This window comes from Ornithorhynchus anatinus, chromosome X5 (genome assembly GCF_004115215.2).
Source record: "Ornithorhynchus anatinus isolate Pmale09 chromosome X5, mOrnAna1.pri.v4, whole genome shotgun sequence".
Classification (NCBI taxonomy): Eukaryota; Metazoa; Chordata; class Mammalia; order Monotremata; family Ornithorhynchidae; genus Ornithorhynchus; species Ornithorhynchus anatinus.
The window spans coordinates 6,766,720-6,782,665 of record NC_041753.1 but is presented as its reverse complement, the minus strand read 5'-3'; the positions used below and the strand labels follow the sequence as shown (position 1 = coordinate 6,782,665).

Genomic DNA, 15,946 nt, shown 5'->3' with positions numbered 1-15,946 from the left:
AGAGTTGGTGGACGGGATCCCTGCCCTACACGGTTAAAGCCTACTGTGATACACGCATGAGTCCTGAGGAGTCATTCAGTCATATTTATTGAGCCCTTACTGTTTACAGAGAACTCTGTACTAAGGGCTTGGGAGAGTACAATAGAACAATAAAAGATTGTCATTTAAGTTACTTAATTGTTAAGGACTGTTACCTGTTACATTGATGTGCTAAATTGATGGGTTTCATTAATATGGTAAAATTTAAGTGTTGAGGGTTTGCAAAAACTGCATGTGCTGCAGGCTTCATTGATATGTTTAAAGTCTACATTGTCATGTAAGTGATTGTTAAGGCTGTGGACTGCCATACAATCAGTGAGAAAGAGCATGGTCTAGTGGAAAGAGGCCTAGGAGTCAGAGGGTGTAGGTTCTAATCTCCCTTGTCTGCTGTGTGTGACCTTGGGCCAGTCAATCATTTCTCTGTGGCTCTGTTCCCTCATCTGTAAAATGGGGATTAAGACTGTGAGCCCCATGTGGGACAGGGACTGTGTCCAACGTGATTAGCTTGTATCTACCCCAGTGCTTAGAACAGTGCTTGGCTCACAGTAAGCATCTAACGAATACTGTTATTATTATTATTATTATTATTATTATTATTATTATGCAACCTCCCCAGTATCTCAGGCTCCCCAGGTAATGGTCATGGTAATTGTTAAGCTTTTACTGTGTGACAAGCAGGGAGTGTGTCAGCATATTCTCTTGTGTTGGACTCTCCCAAGCGCTTAGGGCAGTGCTCTGTGCACAGTAAGTGTTCAATAAATGCCACCGTTTGATTGCCAAGCCCTCTATTAAGCTCTTGGGGCAGATTCAAGATTATGAGGTCGTAGTCCCTGCCCCTCGTGGGAATCTAAAAGGAAGGGAGAACAGACATTGCATCCCCAATTTATGAATGAGGAAACTGAAGCCCTGATAAGCAAAGTGACTCGCCCAAGGTCACACGGCAGACAAGTGGCGGATTCAGGATTAGAACCCAAGTCCTCCGGCTCCCAGGCCGGAGTTCTTTCCACTAGGCAAACACTTTACTTACTCCCTGTTTGTTTTGACTCTGTCGTCTTGGTTTGTTGATTCTGTTGTTCTCAGCCTGTCGACACCGGCCTAGATTGTGTATCTGCAGGGCAGAGCTTGTCTCCTCTGTTATATCTTCTTATCTATTCCTTGATTTAGCCCAGTGCTTTTGACAGATATTAAGTGCTCAATCATTACCGTAACTGGTTGCCTCTCTTTACTCTACCCCAACTCCCCATCCCTGTTCTACCCAACTCTCCCACTCCCTTCTGCATCGCCCTGACTTGCTCCCTTTATTCATCTCCCCTCCCAGCCCCACGGCACTTATATCCTTAATTGTCCTTTATTTATTTATATTCATGTCTGTCCCCACCCCCTCCAGACTGTGAGCTGGTTGTGAGCACGTGTGTCAGTGGAAAGAGCACAGACTTGGAAGTCAGAGGTCGTGAGTTCTAATGCCGGCTCCGCCACTTGTCAGCTGTGTGACTTAAGGCAAGTCACTTCACTTCTCTGTGGCTCAGTTACCTCATCTGTAAAATGGGGAATAAGACTGTGACCCCCACGTGGGACCACCTGATTACCTTGTATCCACCCTAGCCGTTAGAACAGTGCCTGGCACGTAGTAAACGTTTAACAAATGTCATTTAAAAAAATAAAAGATCTATGATTCCTCCTTGACATCCGTTCTAATGTTTAGGGATTTAATTATGGTATTTGTTAAGTTTTTAATAGGGGCCAAGTACTAGCATCCTGAACTTTCCCTTCAAATCCCAAACTTCTCCTCTACCAGCTCATTTTCATTCATTCAATTGTATTTATTGAGCACTTACTGCTCGCAAAGCACTGCACTTAGCGCTTGGGAGAGTACAAAATAGCAACAAACAGACATATTCCTGCCCACAGCGAGCTCACAGTCTAGAGGGGAGACAGACATTAATAGAAATAAATAAATTTCAGATATCTGCAGGTATTCATTCATTCAATTGTATTTATTGAACGCTTACTATGTGCAGAGCACTGTACTAAGCATATGCATATATGCTGTAGGGATGGGAGGGGAAATGAATGAAGGAGCAAGTAAGAGCAGCTCCGAAGGGAGTGGGAGAAGAGGAGAGGAGGGCTTAGTCAGAGAAGGCTTCTTGGAGGAGATGGGCACTCAATAAGGTCTCGAAGTAGGGGAGAGCAGTTATCTGTCTGACATGAGGAGGGAGGGTGTTGCAGGCCAGAGGTAGAATGTGGGTGAGAGATCCGCGGCGAGATAGACCGCTTAGTACAGTGCTCTGCACACAGTAAGCACATAAAAATAATCATAATAATGGTATTTGTTAAGCGCTTACTATGTGCCAAGCACTGTTCTAAACGCTGAGGTAGATACAAGGTAATCAGGTTGTCCCCGATGGGGCTCAGTCTTCATCCCCATTTTACAGTTGAGGTCACTGAGGCCCAGAGAAGTGAAGTGATTTGCCCAAAGTCGCACAGCTGATAAGTGGCGGAGTCGGAATTAGAACCCACGACATCCGACTCCCAAGCCCTTGCTCTTCCCACTAAGCCTTGCTGCTTCTCGGACTAAATACGACTCTAATACGTAAGGACTGAATTGCATGGATGAATCCCCAAATTTGTCCAAACTTTTCTTGATCCCGGGAGAAGCAGTGTGGCTCAGTGGAAAGAGCGGGGGGGTTGGGAGTCAGAGGTCGTGGGTTCCAATTCCGACTCCACCGCTTGTCCTCTGGGTGACTTTGGACCAGTCACTTCACTTCTCTGGGCCTCAGTTCCCTCAGCTGTCAAATGAGGATTAATAATAATAATAATAATAATAATAATAATAATGTTGGTATTTGTTAAGTGCTTACTATGTGCAGAGCACTGTTCTAAGCGCTGAGGGAGATTCAGGGTCATCAGGTTGTCCCTCATGAGGCTCACAGTCTAGTGTTACTATGTGCAGAGCACTGTTCTAAGCGCTGGGGGAGATTCAGGGTCATCAGGTGGGAAACAGCATGGCTCAGTGGAAAGAGCCCGGGCTTGGGAGTCAGAGGTCATGGGTTCTAATCTCGGCTCCACCACTTGTCAGCTGTGTGACGTTGGGCAAGTCACTTAACTTCTCTGTGCCTCAGTTACCTCATCTGTAAAATGAGGATGAAGACTGTGAGCCCTACATGGGACAACCTGATTACCTTGTATCTACCCCAGCGCTTAGAACAGTGCTTGACACATAATAAGCGCTTAATAAATACCAACATTATTATTATTATTATTATCAGGTTGTCCCCCATGGGGCTCACAGTCTTCATCCCCCTTTGACAGACAGGGTACCAAGACTGTGAGCCCCACGGGGGACAACCCGATGACCCTGTATCTCCCCCAGCGCTTAGAACAGTGCTCGGCACATAGTAAGCGCTTAACAAATACCGACATTATTATGATTATTTCCTCCTTTCCGGAGACCTTGCCCATCCCTGGCTGCGCGGTGTTGCAGCGCCTCCTGGTGTAGAGAAGTTGAAGGGGCCGGATTACGGACTACATTTCCCAGCAGGCCTCGGGGCGCGGGAGTCCTCTCCTAATACGGGATGGAGGCCGGTCACCGGGAGATCTCGCGAGAGTTGGGGGGGGCCGCGCTAAGGGCCGAGCGGGAGGGATGGCGACATCTCGCGAGAGTTGAGGTCGGAGCTGCAGTGGCCGGGTGAGGGTCAGGTCCTGTTCTTCTATAACGCGCCCTCCGCCTTTGCCTTTCAAAGGGCTTCTCTGTCCTCGCCCTCCCTTAGCTCGGGGGGAGCTAAACCGCGCCTTAAGGCGGGATGGGGGCCTTTCGGGGCGCTGGTCCCGCCTCTCCCATTGAGGCCCTAAGCGGGAGCCAGGGGGAGATGGGGAGGTCGCCTCTGCTATAGCGCCCATTTGGGGGGCTGCCCAAGGGAGGCCTGCCCTTTTTTAGAGAAGCAGCGTGGCTCAGTGGCAAGAAACTCGGGGTTCGAATCCCGGCTCCGCCACCTGCCAGCTGGGTGACTTCGGGCAAGGCACCTCACTTCTCTGGGCCTCAGTGACCTCATCTGGAAAATGGGGATGAAGACTGGGAGCCTCGCGTGGGACAACCTGACGGACCCTGGATCGCCCCCAGCGCTTAGAACGGCACATAGCGCTTAACGATGATGATGTTGGTATTTGTTAAGCGCTTACTATGTGCAGAGCACTGTTCTAAGCGCAGGGGGAGATCCAGGGTCATCAGGTCGTCCCGCGTGAGGCTCACAGTTAATCCCCATTTTCCAGATGAGGTCACTGAGGCACCGAGAAGTGAAGTGACTTCCCCACAGTCACACAGCTGACATTTGAACTCATGACCTCCGACTCCCGAGCCCGGGCTCTTTCCACTGAGCCACGCTGCTTCTCTGCACAAATTCCAACATTATTATTATTATTAAGTCACTTCACTTCTCTGGGCCTCAATTCCCTCATCTGGAAAATGGGGATGAAGACTGTGAGCCCCACGGGGGACTGCCTGATCACCTTGTATCCCCCCCAGCGATTAGAACAGTGCTTAGCACATAGTAAGCGCTCAACAAATACCATTTTTTGTTTTTTGCTCTCAAAGTCTTGGTCCCCCCACCCCTCCACCCCCGACCCTGCTGCCCCCCCGCCTTCCCCAGGCCTGGTTTTTTTGGGGGGGGGGGATGGGCAGGGACCCCCATGTCTCTCCCTAGTCAGATGCAGGGACCCCTGTCTCCCCATCCTTCTAGACTGCTGGCTCATTGTGGGCAGGGAATGCATCTGTTATACTATGCTATTGCTCTCTCCCAAGTGCTTAGTCCAGTGCTCTGCGCAAGTAAGCACTAAGTAAATACGCCTGATTCTGTGTGTGTCTGTGCCGCAGCCTCCTGCTCAGCCCTGGACAGAAGGACGGATCCTGCCGGCGATGAGCCCCCCCGGTCCCTCCCAGAGGCAGCGGCCCCTCCGGCCTCTCCTGGGGAGCTGGGAGAAGCCGGGGAGGGGTCTCCGGGACCCCCAGGGCCGGGGGACGGAGCTTCTCCGATGGAGGAGACCCCTGGAGAGGAGACCCTGGCACCCGAGGACACCCCTGGAGAGGAGGAGACCCCAGGACTTGAGGGGACTCTGCAGCCCACCGGGATGTCCCCGAAGCTCGAAACCAGGGAGGTGATGGAGGAAGATGCCAAGGAGCTGCTCCTCGAGGACCGGGGGCCGTAGTAAGTTCATTCATTCATTCAGTGGTACTTATTGAGCGTTTACTGTGTGCGGAGCACTGGACTAAGCGCTTGGGAAAGCAGAGTTACAGCAGTAAACAGACACATTCCCTGCCCACAACGAGCTTAGGGTCTAGAGAAGAGAGGCAGATATGAATAGAAATAAAAGAATGACAGCTATGGATGCAAGTGCTGTGGGGCTGGGAAGGGGGAGGAACAAAGGGAGCAAGTCAGGGGGAGAAAGGGAAAGGGGCCGCTTAGTCTGGGAAGACCTCTTGGAGGAGGTGGGCCTTCAGCAGGCTTGGAAGGGGGGGGGAGAGTCATTGTCGGGACAGTTGAGTGGTGGGTGGGCCGCCTGTCAGGGGTCAGCAGGACCCCATCTTGTTCTGCAAATCAGTCAGTCAGTGGTCTTGATAGAGTGCTTGCTGTGTGCAGAGCACTGGGCTAAGTGCTTAGGAGAGTACCACCCGACAGTTGGTAGACACATTCCAATGTTCCTCCTAGTAGTAATTATGGTACTTGTTAAGCACTTACTTTGTGCCAGGCACTGTTCTAAGCACTGGGATAAATGCAGATTAACCAGGTTGGACACAGTCCCTGTCCCACATGGGGCTCACACACTTCTTAACCCCCATTTTACAGATGGGGCGACTGAGGCTTAGAGAAATCAAGTCGCCCAAGGTCACACAACAGACATTGGTGGAACTGGGATTAGAACACAGGTCCTTCTGACCCTCAGGCCCGGGCTCTGTCCATTAAGGCCCGCTGCTTCCCTGTCCACAAGGAGCGGGCAGTCTAGAAGGGGAGGCAGACAATACAAATAAGCGAATAACAGGTATGTACACAGTTGGTTTGAAACCATCAAGCCTCCATTTTTTGTGGTATTTGTTGAGTGCTTACTACGTGCCGGGCACTGTACTGAGCACCGGGGTAGATCCAAGGTAATCAGGCCGGACACAGTCCATGTCCCACGTGGGGCTCACAGTTTTAATCCCCCTTTACAGATGAGATAACGGAGACCCAGAGAAGTGAAGTGACTCGCCCAAGGTTACACAACAGATGAGTGGCGGAGCTGGGATTAGAACCCAGGTCCTTTTGACTTGCAGGCCTGAACTCTATCCACTAGCTCACCCTGCTCCTCCCAGAAGGTTTGCACCCATCCCTCCCCGAATCATCGTCATCCTCATCGTCAGTGGTATTGATTGAGCACTTACTGTGTGCTAAGTACTGTACTGAGTGTTCGGGAGAGTACAATACAAGAGTCGCTAGACATGTTCCCTGCTTGCGGTGAGCTTCCAGTCTAGAGGGGGAGAGAGACATTAATATAAATAAAGCACTTACAATATATAATTTATAGATATAAACCTAAGTGCTGCTTCAGCTTCCTGCAGTTCTGCTTCCCATGCCCAACTCCCTCCCCTCCTGCCCCGAGGGGCAGGGGGAGGAATTGAGGAAGGGTTGGGGGGTGAATGGGGGGCTCTAAATCTCTGTCATGGAAGTGGGTTGAGAGAAAGTTCTTGTCTGCAGTGTGATCTTGGACACCTCACTTCACTTCTCTAGGCCTCAGTTCCCACATCTGCAAAATGGAGATTAAGATGGTGAACCCCGTGTGGGACAGGGACTGGGTCCAACCTGATTAGTTTGGATCTACCTCAGCGCTCAGTACAGTGCTCTGCACACAGCGCTTAATAAATACGGTTGAATGAATGACATGGACTGTGTCCAACATGATTAACACGGGTGTACCCTAGCATTCTGTATCGTACCATAAAAAAAAGGAAAAAAAAAGCTCAGGTCTCCTGCCGGACTCGATCACCCTCCGTCTCTGTCTGCCATGACTTCAGGGTTGGGTGGAGGACCCTCAGCCTGTAATAATTGTGGTATTTGTTAAGCGCTTCCCCTGTGCCGGGCGCCGTACTAAGCGCTGGGGTGATTACAAGGTAATCGGGTTGGATACAAGTCCCTGTCCCACATGGGGCTAACGGTCTGAATCCCCATTTTCCAGAGGAGGTAACTGAGGCCCAGAGGAGTGAAGTGACTTGTCCAGGGTCACACAGCAGACACGGCAGAGCATCGTTCCGCCAGGCTTTGGGGTCTCTGCCCCTCTCCCCCCGCCCCCTCTAAGCCCGTGACTCTGGCTTCCTATAGCTCCTGGTGCTACGACTTCACGCAGTGGCCCCAGCTCCTCACCGGCTCCTGGTCCGAATTCAGCTCCAGGCCCGAGAACTTCCTAAAGGGCTGTAAGTGGTAAGGTGAGGGCGGAGGGGTTGGGGGTGGGAGAGGGCTTGGGCCGGGAGCCGCCTCCATCTCGCTAGTCCATGGTGTCTATCTGCCCAGTTGGCCTCCTAAATAGCTCTGTGAGGCAATGCTATCAATCAGTGGTATTTATTCATTCATTCAGTAGTACTTATTGAGCGCTTACTATGTGCAGAGCACTGTACTAAGTGCTTGGAATAGACAATTCGGCAACAGATAGAGACAGTCCTTGCCCATTGACGGGCTCACAGTCCAATCGGGGGAGGCAGACGGACAAAAACAAGACAACTTAATCGCAATAAATTGAATCAAGGGGATGTACACTTCATTAACAAAATAAATAGGGTAATAAAAATATATACAAATGAGCACAGTGCTGAGGGGAGGGGAAGGGAGAGGGGGAGGAGCAGAGGGAAAGGGGGAAATTATTACTCTGTGCAAGGTACTGGACTAAGTGATTGGGAGAGAATCAGTGGCATTTATTGAGTACTTACCGTGTGCCGGGCACTGGACTGAGAGCTTGGGAGAGAATCAGTGGTATTTATTGAGCACTTAATGTGTGCCGGGCACTGGGCTGAGCGCTTGGGAGAGAATCAGTCAATCAATGGAAGCAGCATGTCGTAGTGTCCTGGGAGTCAGAAGGACCTGGGTTCTAATCCCGGCTCTGCCGCTTGTCTGCTGTGTGACCTTGGCCCAGTCAGTTCACTTCCCTGCGCCTCAGTTCCCTCATCCGTAAAATGGGGATAAAGACTGTGAGCCCTGTTTGGGACAGGGACTGGGTCCAACCTGAGCAGCTTGTATCTACCCCAGCGCTTAGAATGATGGCCTGGCACATAGTAAGCGCTTAACAAGTACTGTCATTATTATTATTTATTGAGCACCTATTGTATGCAGGGCACAGGATTAAGCGCTTGGAAGAGTCCAGTACAATAATAATAATGTTGGTATTTGTTAACGCTTACCATGTGCAGAGCAGTGTTCTAAGCGCTGGGGTAGATACAGGGCAATCAGATTGTCCCACATGAGGCTCACAACAAATGTGGGAGGCATGTTCCCTGCCCACAGTGAGCTCCCGGACTAGAGGGGGAGACGGGTTTTAAAATAGATGGGGGGCTGTGGACCTAAGTGCTGTGGCTAACCAGTTACCCTGTATCTACCCCAGCGCTTAGGACAGTGCCTGGCACATAGTAAGCATTTAAAACGTACCAGTTATTATTATTGTTACTGTTAAGGGAGTGGGAGAAGGGGAAATGACTTTATTGGGGAAGACCTTCCGGAGGAGATGGGATTTTAGGAGGGCCTGAAGATGCGGGGAGGAAGAGCAGGTGGACAGATGCCCCTCTCGGAGGGGCCGGGGTGGAGGTCGGGGGCGTCTCGGCCCTCCCCTGGTCCCAGCTCCAGGCTCTTCCTGCCTCTAGGGCCCCAGACGGCTCGTGCCTCCTCACAAACAGTGCCGACAACACCCTGCGCATCTACAACTTGCCCCACGAGCTGTACAGCCAGGAGGAGGAGCCCGTCTACGCCCAGATGGTACGTGCCGGGGTCGGGGGGCAGCCACGGGGCCGAGGGGACCAGGGGGCTGGGTCTGTCCTCCGTGGACCCAGTGATGGGGTGGACCCTTTTCTGATTAGGGGAAGTGGTTGGAGTGTGTATTGTATTTTTATTTCGTTAGAGTACTTATTAGCACAAACTATGTGGCGGACACTGTCCTAAGCACTGGGGTAAATACAAGCTAATCAGGTGGACACCGTTGCTGTCCCTCATAGGGCTCGCCCTCAGAGTTAGGGGGACGAGGATTGAATCCCCATTTTGCAGCTGAGGGAACTCTGAGGCCCAGAGTTGAAGCGACTTGCCCAAGGTCATGCGGCGGACGGTAGGCAGAGCCGGGATTAGGACCCAGGCACTTCTGACTCCCAGGCCCGGGCTCTAACCGCTAAGCCACGCCGCTTCCCTTGTCCAGGGTCATACAGCAGACCTCTTTAGGCTGTAATCTCGTTGTGGGCAGGGAACATGTCCACCAACTCTGTTGTATTAGACTCTTCCAAGGGCTCATTACAGTGCTCTGCACAGAGTAAATGCTCAATAAATTCGATTGATTGATGTGGTGGACTCCCAGGTCCCTGGACTCCCAGGCTCTTCCCACCAGGCCACACTGCTGCCCTGTGTCCACTCTGAAAGTTCTGGATTCACCGCCTCCTTTCAAAGAGGTGGTTTACGGAGTTCCCCCGAAATGCCGAGGGGAAGGTCATGATACCCCTCACCCCGTAACACATCTGCCCCTCACTTGGGCACGTAAGACTAGTACTTTCTTCCACCATCGTGTCGCATTCTATCCAGAAAGAAGCACCTTGTGGAAAGAAAACTCCCTAATTCCCCTGCCAGGGTTCAAGTAAAATGAGTACTTGAGTACATCATTCATCAATCAGTGGTATTCATTGAGCATTTACTGGGTGCAGAGCACTGGACTGAACACTCGAGAGAGGTCAGTACAGCAGAATGGGTAGATCTTGGCCCACGAGATGCTTATAGTGTAGATGGAAATCTGACTATGTAGTCCTTTTCACTTGATCAGTCAAGTTGTATTTATTGAGCACTTATTGAGTGCAGAGCACTGTACTAGGCTCTTGGGAGAGTCCAATACAACAGAGTTGGTCGTCATGTTTCCAGCCCACAAGGAACTAACAGTTTGATCTAAGAAACGGTCTGGCCTCTCAAGGTAGAGTTGACATTTCCCCTGCACTGATAATAATAATTATCATTATTATTGTGGTATTTGTTAAGCGCTTACTACAAGCCAGGCACTGTACTGAGCTCTGGGGTGGATACAAGCAAATCAGGTTGGACGCAGTCCCTGTCCCACGTGGGGCTCACAGTCTCAAATCCCCATTTTACAGATGAGGTAACTGAGGCATAGAGAAGTAAAGTGAATTGCCCCAGGCCAAACAGCAGGCAAGTGGCAGAGCCGGATTAGGATCCGTGACCTTCTGACTCCCAGCCCCGGGCTCTAGCCACTAGAGTCGTGGTTTCTCCCGGGCTGTGGCGATCGTAAAGCCCTTGAGGACGGGAATCATCGACAGGGATCTTGTCCGTCCCGATGACCGTGTAGCTCCCCCAGCGCTTAGTCCAGTGGTCTGCCCGCCGTAAGCGCTCAGTCAGCGGCCGACGGCCGGGTCGGTCGGTCGGCGGTCACGTGTCCCCGTCGTCTCCCCTCCCGTCTCCCCACCCCCAGGATCCCGTGCTGCGCATGGCGGAGGGCGACACCGTCTATGACTACTGCTGGTTCCCCCTCATGAGCTCGGCCCAGCCCGACACCTGCTTGTGAGTCCTGGCCCGGGACCCCGTTGGACCCCCGCCGTCGGGCGGCCTGTAGCCCTGCAGGAGGATTGGGGGTGTGTGTGTGTTTGGGGGGAGCGGTGCCTCCTCCCCCCCCCCCCGGCCGAAAGCAGGCTTGCGGTTGGCCTGGGGAAGGGGGGGCTAAGGCACTTGGGGTTGAGGTGGAGGTTTCGGGAGGTCCCGGGGGAGGGAGGCCCTTTGGGTGGCCTTACTTCCCCTCCTGGTCCCCACAGGCTGGACCTGAGAGCCTGGGTCCGCCTTCCCTGCCCCGCGCCCCCCCAAGATCTCGGCTTCTCCTGCTGCACCCGCCCACCTCCCCCCACAGTGTGATCCCAGCCTCCCGATGTGTTCTCTCACAGCGTGGCCAGCAGCAGCCGGGAGAATCCCATCCACATCTGGGACGCCTTCACGGGTCACCTACGGGCCTCGTTCCGCCCCTACAACCACCTGGTAGGACCCTGTGCAGGAACATCCCGCCCCCGCGGCCCCCCCAGCACAGGCCAGACCGGCCCGCTGCTCGAGTCATCAGAATCGTCGCCCCCTCACCGGCCCCACGGCCCCATCTCCTCCTCCTCCTCTGTCCGGCGCCCGGCCATCCCCATCCCCCAGTGTCCAGGCTTCAGCCTCCTCCCTCCCCCTGTTCCCACCCAGGACGAGCTGACGGCTGCGCATTCCCTCTGCTTCTCCCCGGACGGTTCCCAGCTCTTCTGCGGCTTCAACAGGACCGTGCGGGTCTTCGCCACCGAGCGGCCCGGGCGGACGTGTGAGACCCGCCCCACCTTCGGTCAGTCCTCCTGGGGAGCCGATCGGGAGGGGAGGGGGGACCCGGGGAGGCCCCTAGGGGAGAGGAGGCCGAGAACGCTCAGTACGGTGCTCCGCCCACAGTAAGCGCCCAATCCGTACCACCGATCGACCGAGAGCGCCTGGCATAGGAGGGGAGCCGGGCCCTGAGGAAATCAATCCATCAGTCAATCGATCCCGGTCCTTATTGAGCACTTCCTGGGTGCAGAGCACTGTACTGAGCGCCTGGGAGAGGGCAGTACAACAGAGTTGGTGGACGAGACCTTTGCCCTCTACGAGGTGGAAGTCTAGAGGGGGAGACGTGTTAAAATAAAGGCGGAGGATGCAACTGGATAGAAGGGAATGGACAAAAGTGCTGTGGGGATAGAGTATCCAAATACTTAAGGGGCGTAGATCCAACCATTCATTCGTTGCTACAGTTGTATTTATTTGCGCACTTACCGCGTGCTCAGCTAGACTATCAGCTCCTCGAGGCCCGGGATCACGTCTGCCGATGCTGTCACGTCGCGCTCCCCCAAGGGCTCGGCGCAGCGCTCTGCCCACAGGAAGCGCTCGATAAAGACCAGCGATGGCTGGAGGCAGAGGGAGGGTGGGGGTGGGGGGAGGGGCCGGGCGGGAGGCGGAGCCCGCCCCCTCACCGCCCGCTCGGTCCTCGGCAGCGAAGAAGCAGGGGCAGAGCGGCATCATCTCGTGCCTGGCGTTCAGCCCCACTCAGGGCCTGTACGCCTGCGGCTCCTACGGGCGCTCCCTGGCGCTGTACTCCCGCGACCAGGGCACCCTGCTGGCCCTGCTGGCCGGGCACCGGGGAGGCCTCACCCACCTCTGCTTCCACCCCGACGGCCACCGCCTCTTCTCGGGCGCCCGCAAGGTAGGTCTCGCCGCAGAGTTCCCTCCCCGGCCCTGCACCCTCCCCGGCCCTGCACCCTCCCCCTGCCCCGAATCCCCAAGATCCACAGCTCCTCCTCCTCCGCCCCATCTCCCACCCGGCCCAGGATGTCTCCAGCCCCCCCTCGCCCCCATCCCCTTTCCCGATCCGGTTGCCCACTCCCTCCCCGTCCTGAGTCCCCTCCGGTCGCCCCCGCTCCCGTTGCCGCCACCACCCCTCCAGCCGTTCACCCCCCCCCCCCGCCTCGCCTCCAGGATGGCGAGCTTCTGTGCTGGGACGTGCGGCAGCCGAGCCGGGCGCTGCTGGCCCTCGGGCGGGAGGTCACCACCAACCAGCGCATCTACTTTGACCTGGACGTGTGAGTGACCGCCCTGGCCCCAGCGCTCCACCCCGCGCCTTTCCTCCGTCCCCTCACCGCCAGACCCACCACTCACCTCACCGCCTTCCCCGTCTCCCTTCCCCCTCGCCCCCAACACCTCACCCTGCACCTTCCCTCCCTCCCGTCGCCTCGCCGCCGGGCCCGGGAAACTCCAGCCCACCCCTCACTGCCTCCCCTTTCCTCCTGCCTCCAGCACGGGCCAGTTCCTGGTCAGCGGCAGCACCGCGGGAGCCGTGCACGTGTGGGACACCGGGCAGCTGCCCCCTGGGGCCGCGGACGAAGGGGGAGACCCGCCCCCGCTGCTGACCTTCTCGCCCCAGCGGGACTGTACCAACGGAGTCAGGTGAGGGGCCGTAGACGGGGCAGGGCGGGGTGAGCTGGGCCCTGGGAAGCAGAGGCTTACGGCTGGGGGCCCGAGGGGTGTCCGGGAAGAGGAACCCTGAGGCCGAGATCACCGAAAACAGCCTGTCTTTTTCTGTCTCTCTTTCCCTTGCCAACCCATCCTTCCTCTTGCGCCCAACTCCTCGTGTTTGTCTCTCCGGCTCTCCGTCCGTCTCTCTCTCCGCCTGCTCCCTATCTGTTCTCGCGCCTCCCCGCCCGGCCTCCAGTCTCCACCCCAGCCTCCCTCTGCTGGCCACGGCCTCCGGCCAGCGCGTCTTTCCCGAGCCGGAGGACAGCGAGGAGGAAGGCGAGGAGCGGCGCCCCCTCCTATCCCTCCGCCACGCCCGCACCGACTGCCGCCTTCAGCTGTGGTGGGCCGGGGGCGGCCCGGACACCGGACTCCCCGCCTCCTGAGGGGTCCGCGGGGGGCTGGGCCAGGGCGGTCCGACGCCGGTGTCCCCAACCCTCGAGCGGTCCGTGGCGGGGGGCGGGGACGGCCCGGTTGTCGGTGTCCCCGGCCTCCGAGGGGTCTGCTGGGGGGCGGCCCGGACACCCGCGTCCCCCTCCCCGTGGGGCTCAAGGGGGTGGTGGGGGCGGCCTGGACGTCAGTATCCCCGGCTCCTATGAGGTGAGCAGGGAAGGCCCAGGCACCGGAGTCCCCGGCTCCTAAAGGGTCCGCCCGGGGGGGGCGGCCGGCCACAGTGGAGGAAGGGGAAAGCGCGAAGGGGTCTATAAAGGCGTTTTGTATGACCTGGGCGCCTGGCTGCTGTCTGATTTGGGGAGTCGGGGTCTGGCGGGGAGGGGGTGGCGCAGATGGGGAGGGGGGGAGATTCACAAAGCTGGCCCAATCCGAGCCCTTTGGTGACGTTCCAGCAGTGGGTGGGGCAGGCAGGAGGCTCCACCAGCCAATCGGCTCCAGCACCTGCCGAGATGTCACAGAAATGGGGGGGTGGGGGCGCCCCGTTTGCGCCCTTCCTGGTTGCTAGGACGACCGAGGGTAAACTGAGGGGGGTGGGTCTCTGGCTTTGTTCTCTGGTAGCCATGGTGGGGGAAGCTGGGAGCGGTGAGTGTGTATGTGTGTGTGCGCATATGTGAAACTAGGAGCAGGGTGTGCGTATGTGATGCTAGGAACTGTGTGTGTGTGTGTGTGTGTGTGTGTGTGTGTGTGTGTGTGAAGCTGGGAGCAGGGTGTGAGTGTGTGTGAGAAGCTAGTAGCGGGGATGGGGGGGAGGGGGTGTGTGAGGGAAACTGGGAACTGGGTGTGTGTGGTGGGTCTGTGGGAGAAGCTGCAAGCAGGGGATTTGTGTGTGTGTGTGTGTCTGGGTGTGAAGCTGGGAATGAGGTGTGGGGGTGAAGAGGGGAGCAGGTGTGTGTGTGTATGTGTAGCTGAGAATGAGGTGTGGGTGTGAAGGAGGGAGCAGGTGTGTGTTTGCGGTTGTGTGCGTGCGGATCTGCACGCACCGGCCCCTCTGATCTTCCCCCGACCCGAACCGAGAGGTCCCACTATAGGGGAGAACCAGCGTGGCTCAGTGGAAAGAGCACGGGCTTTGGAGTCAGGGCTCATGAGTTCGAATCCCAGCTCTGCCACTTGTCGGCTGTGTGACTGTGGGCAAGTCACTTAACTTCTCTGTGCCTCAGTTCCCTCATCTGTAAAATGGGGATTAAGACTGTGAGCCCCACGTGGGACAACCTGATTCCCTTATGTCTACCCCAGCGCTTAGAACGGTGCTCGGCACGTAGTAAGCGCTTAACAAATACCAACATTATTGTTATTATTATTATTATTAACCCAGCCATTCCCAGATCAAACCGCAGGCCCCCTTATTTCCCACTCCTCATCCCATTGGCCCCAGTTCCCGCTCAGATCCCGGCCTCCCGGCCCTCCTCTGGCACGTCTGCCTTCGTTAAGGCTTCCCCGGGGAGTCTCTGAGACAGCGCCTGTGCTCGTCACCAAATTCTCTCCGGCTGGAAGCTCCTGGGATGGGGTTGGGTTGGACTCTCCCACTGCTCTGCCCACAGGAAGCACTCAAGAAATACCACGAGTTATTCTACGTGGTCAGGGCAGGGAGCAGGGTTTGGGGGTGGGTAGCCTAGCCCAGGTACCCCTTCCTCTAAGAAGTTACCATCTCTGAAGTCAACTGGACTCCTGACCCAGCTATCTCACCTACAATCCCCCCAAATCCCAAGCTTCCTAATTACCGGCATTTCTTAAGCAATCACTATGTGCCAAGCGCTGTACTAAACTCCGGGGAGAGTCCAGTGCAACAGTTGGTGGACGTGGTCGCTGCCCCCGAGGAGCTTACAGGCTTGAGGGGAAGACAGACATTTAAAATAAATGACGGATATGGACGGAAGCCCGGTGAGGCTAAAGGTGTGACTATCCAGTGCTTAAAGGGGGCAGATCCAAGGTCGTGGGTGACGCAAAAGGGAGAGGGAGTCGAGGAGGTGAGGGCTTAATCAGGGAAGGCCTCTTGGAGGAGATGGCTATGAAGGGGGGGAGACTGGTGGTCTGTCAGATATAAAGGAAGAAGGAGAAGGGGCAGAGAAGTTAAATGACTCGCCCAAGGTCACACAGCAGCTCTACTTCCACCGCCTCTGGAGCTCAATCTGGATGGGAGGTGGTCCCACCTGGGTGAAGATAATAATGTTGGTTTTTGATAAGCGCTTACTATGTGC

At 55.6% G+C, this 15,946-nt stretch overlaps 1 protein-coding gene across 2 annotated transcripts; it reads left to right on the top strand.

The window, feature by feature from the left end:
* The first annotated feature begins 3,638 nt into the window (after positions 1-3,638).
* Positions 3,639-14,026, top strand: WRAP53 (WD repeat containing antisense to TP53). Of its 2 annotated transcripts, none has more exons than XM_029054602.2 (11): positions 3,639-3,724; positions 4,907-5,237; positions 7,383-7,481; positions 8,909-9,020; positions 10,720-10,808; positions 11,183-11,273; positions 11,475-11,607; positions 12,284-12,492; positions 12,765-12,868; positions 13,083-13,232; positions 13,498-14,026. In XM_029054602.2, exons 2-11 carry the CDS (start codon positions 5,065-5,067, stop codon positions 13,682-13,684), a joined length of 1,347 nt encoding a protein of 448 aa, XP_028910435.1. In that variant the 5' UTR covers positions 3,639-3,724; positions 4,907-5,064; the 3' UTR covers positions 13,685-14,026. The 2 variants fall into 2 exon arrangements, with proteins under 2 accessions (XP_028910435.1, XP_028910436.1); XM_029054603.2 differs by having other exon boundaries at positions 3,650-3,730.
* Positions 14,027-15,946: the final 1,920 nt, after the last annotated feature.